General features: G+C 37.4%; 1 protein-coding gene across 1 annotated transcript in view; it reads right to left on the reverse strand.

Moving 5' to 3' along the window:
• The window catches only part of RHBDL2 (rhomboid like 2), a 13,186-nt gene that overhangs the window by 3,865 nt on the left and 904 nt on the right, over positions 1 to 8,417 (reverse strand). Inside the window, exons 2-5 of the mRNA XM_018560312.1 lie at positions 7,687 to 7,835; positions 6,115 to 6,227; positions 5,574 to 5,674; positions 1,829 to 1,889 (exon numbers count right to left, since the gene is read on the reverse strand). Coding sequence (XP_018415814.1) covers positions 1,829 to 1,889; positions 5,574 to 5,674; positions 6,115 to 6,227; positions 7,687 to 7,835 — 424 coding nt within the window. The remainder of the gene's footprint in view (positions 1 to 1,828; positions 1,890 to 5,573; positions 5,675 to 6,114; positions 6,228 to 7,686; positions 7,836 to 8,417) is intronic.

An 8,417-nucleotide genomic window follows, 5' to 3' on the forward strand; every position in this document is an offset into this window, starting at 1 on the left:
TAAATGATTAGACCACATGGTAAAGAGAGTCCTATTACACTTACTGGTGCAGGGGTGGGGGAGAGCACCTGGATAGTTTTTTTAACGTGCACTAATCCTTTAACACTTTCATTCCTAGATGAAAGTTGGCTTATGTTGCTCCTCATTCAAAACCAACCCAATGCCTTTAATTCTAGCAGCTAAAACAACATGATTTCTATACTGCATGTATCTTAAGTAAATTGTCAGAAAGCATGTGCAAAAGGAAAGACACTTAAACGCTAACTTTTGTTCAAAAAAATGTGTTTTCATAAGGTTTGTTTCATTTTCGAATAGTTAATGGTGTCAATTTGATGATCGCTTTCAACCATAGTGATGAAAAAAACGAGGGAACAAATTTTTGTTGAAGGAACAAAATATTAACAGTGATTGTGGTTTTTGTTTAAGAAACTTAATTTCTAAAATAATGTTAAAACTAAACGAAAGCTCAAACAAGTCTCTAATGGTATTATCGAATGTTCTGATGAGATTTTTCATTGGAAAGTTCATTTAAAAAATCTACCTAGGTATGGCCAGCTTAAGGCTGCATCAGTTTCCAGTTCTTCATGACATTAATTTAGAAGTATATGATCCCCTACTGAGCACTGCAATCCTAAAGCTGGCCAAACACTAATAGATTTCCGAATAAAAGATCTTTCTTTACCACCCGATAATGCACCCCAAAAACGAATAGAAAGTCGTGCGAAAGATCCTTCGTACGAAAGTTCTTTCGAAATGCGATTAATGTATGGCCACCTAAAGCTAGCCTAACAAACAGGCAAATCTACAGGAATCACAGAAATGCCTTATTTGATGTATATTTCTGTGCAGAGACAGTCCTGTGTCTGCATTTGTGTAGATAATTATGTTGGAAAAAAGAAGTAAAACTTAACTGGAGAGAAGTCCTGCAGGTCTATAAGGACAACAACATGAAAGGAAGATATTAAAATTGCACATGTACTTAATTGGTAATGGCGCCTAAAAAAAAAAACCCTTGCTTTTTAAAAAGAACATTTCAGAGCTATACACCAATCAGCCATAACATTATGACCACCTGCCTAATATTGAGTAGGTCCACCTTTTACCTCCATAACAGCCATGACTCGTTGAGGCATGGACCCCACTAGACCCCTGAAGGTTTGGTGTGGTATCTGGCACCAAACCTTCAGTAGCAGATCCTTTAATTCCTGTAAGTTGCGAGGAGGGGCCTCCTTTGCTCCCTACGTGCATCAATGAGCCTTGACTGCCCATGACCCTGCCGTCAGTTCACCGGTTTTCCTTCCTTGGACTACTTTTGGTAGGTCCTGACCACTGCAGACCATGAAAATCCCACAAGAGCTGCAGTTTTAGAGTTGCTCTGACCCAGTGATCTAGCCATCACAATTTGGCCCTTGTCAAAGTTGCCCATTTTTTTCTGCTTCTAACACATCCACTTCAGGCACAAATTGTTCACTTACTGCCTAACATACCCCACCCATTTCCAGATGCCATTGTAACAGGATAATCAGTGTTATTCATTTCACCTCTCAGTGGTCACAATGTTATGGCTGATTGATGTATATCCTAGCAGGCCACTACAAAGAATATCTAATGTACATATGGCTCTGCATTAAACTACAATTTCCATGATCAGGTTTCGTTATTTCATCGGTAGTAAGTAGCCATCACCTGTGTACTTAGTATACCATACTGCAATATTAGTAAATATTCATATTTTATACCTCATATGATTATTAGGGGAAAAGCACAACAAATTATGAAAATTATGATAATAATACTGTTTACAGTGTTGTTAGATTGTGGTTCTTACCTATCACTACAATGAACAGAATTCTAAAAATTCCAAACAATGGCACCATTTCTTTGAAATTCTGCGGAGAGAGGTAAAGTGGATTATAAAGAATGTAAACACTGCTCGTAACGCTAACAACTTAGCAATGATCTAAAGTTGACTTTTAACTTAAACCCAATAAAAAAAATGTAATATAGTGTGACTTGCCAGTCCTTAGATGTGGTGGCTGCATTAGTTTTCATTTTACAGACTGCCAGTATTTTCAGCAAGTACCGAAATACTGGCAGCAATGAAGTGTCTTTGTAATTGCATGTGAGCGGAACTAAAAATCACAAACAAACTTGTCTTCCTTCCAAGCTATTTTCTAAAACCCTAAGTCCGTCTGCAACTGCCACTATGTCACAGCATAATTGGATGTTTGCTGATCGTCCTCCACCCTACATGTCCACACCTGCCATGCCAGTCCTGGCCTGCCACAAAAGGGTTCAGCGTTAAAGCAAATTTCACTCAGCCCTGTGAACCTTGAACCCTGTGAACAACTCAACGTCTGAACAATGTAACATCATCATTTCTTGCTGGAAGCAATGCATGATGGAATATGTAGTCTTGAGAAATGGAGATTACATAATATAACACAGAAGAGAAAGCACACTGGGAATTCGGGACATTGATGAAAGTGATGGGCACACAGACGGCAGCACTCACTATATAAAAGGGATTTTTTTAACTAAGCTTTGATTGCATTCAAAAAACAACTCTAGTATGTATTTCTATTACAATGCTGATGTTATAACAGGATAGTAAATGCCGAGAATTTAGAACTCCTTTAAAGGAATCCTCCTGTTAACAATACCCCTAAAACCCCCTAACAGTGTATATTTTCCTCATTGGCACCAAAAGTGCCCTGTGCCAAGTTGTTACAATGTTAGCACTAAAATCTCACAGCACTAAGAACCTGGCACCAATATTAAATTATATTGCACAAGGTCACCATCCTGGCCTGGATTGAGCCTTACCACTGACATAAAGGGCAACCAGGCACTTTCACCATATGTAGTTTCAATCTACTATTTTGCTCTATTACAGTGAGCACAGGGTTAACTATTGCAATATTTAAGTGTAAACTTAGCTATGGCTAGCATCTTAGTTACATGACACAAATAAGAATACACATCAGCTATTTAATGTGAAACATATGTGTTTTATAGCATTTTTTGGTATGAGAAGTTAAATTACTGTTTACTCCCTGCAAGGGTTTCCTCAGTTAAAAATACATAGCGAGGACAGAGATAGAAGAAACCCAGAAATACACATCATGTGAGATGTAAGAGTGGTTGCAGATGCCTTCCAGCCCTTTCCTAAACTAGACCTGGGATAATGCCAGATCATTCGCACAGCAGATTTATTCAGTGAGGCAAGGGCAAACAGCAAACTACACCAGCCTATAGAAGATCATTTAAAATTTATCTCTGACAAATATTGCTGATTGATTAATACACAAGTTTTCTTGCTGTTTCAACTGCCATATTGAACATGTCTATATTTATTTAAAAGACTATAGCCAAAGACAATTTGTAACCAGAAATGTCCGCACTTAAATCAAACATACATGTGCAAAAAGTCCAAAGTTATTCACAGCATCTAGCAAAAAGACTAATATATAAGTCCTTAAAGGCTTATATTCAGGGTGTAACATGAAACATGTTCCAACTGAGCATAGCATTTATCAATGTCCAAGTTTGGGGAAAAGCATTCCAAGTCAACAAATTCAGGAAGAACTACAAATCACTTATCAAAATATGTCACTCTCCCTGGAAAACAACGTCTTAAAACGTATTCTCCATGTCTACTTTAAGGTAACACACAACCTTAGATAATATTCCAGGATATATATTCAAATAATGGTTGAATTAATTAAAGTACAACACTTCTAGAGGGCCGTATGGACCACATTTTGTCAAATGAGTTTGCACATTGCCTATTTATTTAGGTTAGTTTGTATGATGGAAGTAACTTATTAATAGTCATCCTCCAGTCAAGCCATAGTAGGTGGATGTGGTGATTTCCATGTTAACAAATTTTCCCTGCTCACGTGAAAGGTAGTGAAGGAAACTAATAATATGGTGTGTCTGGGTAGATTATATGCGTCAGTAAAACCATGTATAACTGTATCCATAGGCAGTTTTTGACCTATAATATCATTTATCACAGTGATCATTTGTTTCCACTATGCCCACACAAGAGGACAAGACCAAACCATATGAAAGAATGTTTTACCTCTTGGGCAATTAAGTGGTGACTCAAGGTTTTGTTATGAATTCTCAAAGGATTCTACTATGCCATATATTGTAGTTGTATTCATTTTTCTCTAGTTGATATCCTTTAAATCAACAACAACAACAACAACCATCTCCAATCCACCTAGTCTATAGTGGAACTAGCAAGATTTCAGTGTTACCTAAGGCTACTGTAATAATCTCTGAAAATTGTACTTGTGTTGCATGTTTTATCTGTAGATATTTAAAAAAACCATGAAGTTCTGGTGACATAACCAAACAATCTTGTGACTTCTACAACAATCTTTAAAATCCCCCCCTTAAGTAAAGGGAACCATGGTGTTTACTCCACTCCGAATATGATCAAAAAATATCTGGCCAACGTCTCAAAAATTACCCAGCAGGTTGGGACACAACTAGAAGATCTAATTACTGAGGAAGAATACATCATGGCTATAAAATTATGCAATCAGGCATGAGACCAGCCCAGACAGGTACACCCTAGTATATTACAAGTACTTCAAGGACTGTTTAGTAGGTACATTAACAAAGGCCTCCAGTTGTATATTGGATAAAAACTCTTGTCCCCTGGACTCTTCACAGGTGCAGAAAATGGTAATTCTGAAGGAAGGGAAACATGGATCTTACAATATTTACAAGAATTCTTGATATTAGCTATTGCCTTTAGTACAAAAACTAATCAGCCCAGACCAAGTGGGGATTCTGCCTTCTTGTAAAGCAATAAAGAATATCACCAGGACGTTATACGCATGGCTCACTTCAGATTGGCTCCCTTCCTTCTCTTGTGTACAGATGCAGAGAAGGCATTTGAACTTGTAAATTGGTAGTTCCTTGCAACACATAGGACTTGGGGAACATATTGATCAATATGAGGCAATAGATCAGTGCTTCATATTCAAACCCATCTGCAGTAGCCAGGATAAATGAATAGATCTCCAAGCTGTTCCCTATATTTTACGGACCCATCACGGATGCCCACTATCCCCATTCACTTTTATCTTAAAGAAAACTCGTTTGTGTTTGGATGTTAAAAGTTATACTCACCCGATCAATCAAGCTGGTTTGTTCTTAGACCTGTCCCTAAAACCTTTCTCCCTCTCCTCTGCAGTGGCCTTAAAATCCTTGTGTCATCACGTTCTATACAAGTGTGCAGCGGAGGAGGAGACACACTTCAGTGACCGGAGAAGCAGGGAGCCAACTCGTCAGTTCGGGTGAGTATAACTTTTTTTAGCACCTAGATAAAAACGACCAGTTAATCCTTGCAGTGTGGAGGTAGCCCTACTGCAAGGGTTAATAATTTTTTTCTCCAGAGTTCTTCTTTAATGTTGGATCCCTTGATTCTTCAGTCTTGGCTATTCCCATTTAATTTGGCAGATAGTTTCAAAATCATGTCTCATTCTTTATTTAAAAAAAAGTAATTTTGAATACAATTAATTTTGTTGCACAAAAAAAGTCAAGACACTCACCACAATGACATTCATGAAATAGCCCCCAATTAAGGCATAGACTCCCCCAGAGGCACCAACAAGAGCAAGGTGTGGATCAAAGATGGAGCTGGCTAATGACCCTGGAATTGAAAAGAAACAACTTATTTATATCAATATGCTCTGTATATTTCTAGCAGCTTCACAGTGAAGGGGTTGGGTGGAACAGTAAGTTTAATTTGTTTACATATCTCTTGCACTTGCACAAAGGTCATTGATTATGATAATAAATGGCGTGCATACCTGTCTCGAAGAGACACCTTACATATGGATTGTGGATGCGGTTACTGTGGCTTTGATAAGCATATTTTATACACATGGTTATTATTTATAATGTGTCATTTCATGTGTAGTACTTCTCTTAGGTTTAAACAAGATTCAAGAATAAAGCCAGTTTTTATTTATTTTGCTGTGAAATTTGAGCTATTATAAGGGCTTTCCATTAAACATAGTAGGCACATATAGCTCTAAGACTTTCGGTAGCTTGAAAATTTAAAGAAGTGCTATCTTCAGTGGTACTTACCTCCAAGCACTCCTGCAATGTACACCAATCCAATCCGATGTCCTTTATGAACTAGCTCCAAAGGGATTCCAAGAAGAAGCTGAAGAAACAGGTTACCAATGATGTGCTGTACACTGTGGATATGAAACACTATTGTAATAACAATGTAACCAATGTCACCTGAAAGTACAGATTCTGGAAAATGAAAGACAACTAATACCTTGGGCTATGTCTGCAAGGCATAAGCTGAATTAGCTATAGTGAAACATTTCTGTATTATTCCCTCTGTGATTGTGGAAAGGTCTATTGAATCTGTTGAATGGTCCATCGAGTTAGATTTATTCCTTTGAATCTTAATAGGATGTAATCATGGTTGGTCTATGTACATGTTAAAATGGTTTTATAGGTCAATGGTTAAGATCCATTACATATTGAGTAAATAATAATAAATGTGCAGCGCTACAGAACGAGACCTGCGATCCCGCTGAGGACGTCAACTATGACGAAAACACGCCGGGCGGGCCTATCCTACACGATACCACACGCAACGTGGAAGTGCGGGCTATGTGTTTGCTAGATCTGACCGGCCGGTTATCTTGCTTTTAAATTTGATTTTTTGACTTATTTGCTAAATAAATGGTTTTATATGCTACACAATGAGGAATCTCTTCTTCTTATGATTCTGGTAATCCATCGACTCTGGTAATCCATCGACATCGAAACATCGCTGTGAAAACAGATGCTAGGACTCCCTAGTCTATCTAATGAGCTTCCCATTGCCATTATACAATAGTATTGCGGTGAGTGCGCACCCCAGTGGAGCTGCTGGCGTGGACAGAAACACAGTGTGGGAAAAACTATCAGGCACTTTTGGAACTTTTTATTTGCACATGTTGGATATAACAATAAGACTTTTTCACTGAATATCAATCACATTGGATAAGATATAAGATTTGGGACCTGTTTTGAACTTGCACATGTTCCATGAGAGAACTATTGACTATATGTATATATGAAATTAAGATTCCATGTATATATTTTTGCACTTTATTTATATTCATTCATATGCTAATATTGCATGTTAGCACTTTTTGTTGCACTTTATTTATATATGTATTTATTTATATGCTAATATTGCACGTTATCACTTTTCTAAGTGTAATTGCTATACAGTTGCTATCAAGCAAGTAACTTATATAATTTTAGCACATGAATTCACAATTTTTTATGCATTAGCACAGTTGAACTAAGAGGTTATTTAGATTTATTTAGGTTCACTGTTTAGTGCATTCTATTGTCTTAGATTAGACTTAATAACCAACTGTCGTTCTGTAGCGCTGCACATTTATTATTATTTACTTACTTGACCCGAGTGTCTATAGTGCAGCAGCTGCAATATTATCCATTCGTTTTCTAGATTGAACCCATAAGCGCAGATTTTACATTTTTCTACTCTCATTATATATTGAGTGTCTCTGAAAATTCATTGCCAACTTTACTGTATGTTTATTTTGCAATAAGGCCCCTATATTGATAGTAAAGACGTTATTCATTGATACTGAGGGGAGGAAATATTGGCTTTTCCATACTCACCCAGCATGAACCAGCATATAAGATATAAATCTCCAGGCTTCCTCTCTTTTATCTGGTAGGTAGGTGAAGGGGCTTCTAGTAATACCGGTATCCAGTGTGATCCATTGTTTCTGTGGCTTCCAGACTGCATAGTATATAAATACTGCCAGCTGGTTAACAATTAGAGAGAAAGAAAAAACCTGCATGTTACAAGGATGCCTTAAACCAGAATACTAAAATGAAAATCTATCTCCACTCATCAGGGTTACTCTGTCCTAATGTACAAAATATACTTATAAAAAGGGAAATACAAATGTCAGAACTGGTCATTATAATAAATAGTAAAATAGAAGCTATGCCCTACATGCAGTGTTATTTAAATATTTAAAGTGTATGCACAGCCCAATCTTTTTATTTTAGAAAGGATGGGTTAAAACTATTTTTGCTGTCTGTGCACCAATGAGGAAATGTCCCGTTTCTTTCCCAGAGACCCTACAGTAAGTTAGAGGAAATCTCCCAAAGATGTGAATGGTCTCCCCATTAGAAGATTTCCCCTCACCTCTTATTCTGAGAACAAATTCAAAATGCTGAATTTCCCTTCATCTCTACCTTGGTGACAAGAGTCACCAGTACAAGTTGACCTGGTGATTATCCCCAGTGGAGACACAGACTGCAAAATAACTTGATAGAGGGTCTAACTTTTCCCCACTCTATCCAAAACTATAATCTAACTTTAGCTGCATGAGATGGCG

The sequence above is a fragment of the Nanorana parkeri genome, unplaced genomic scaffold (assembly GCF_000935625.1).
Source record: "Nanorana parkeri isolate BGI_ZX_2015 unplaced genomic scaffold, ASM93562v1 scaffold448, whole genome shotgun sequence".
Lineage (NCBI taxonomy): Eukaryota > Metazoa > Chordata > Amphibia > Anura > Dicroglossidae > Nanorana > Nanorana parkeri.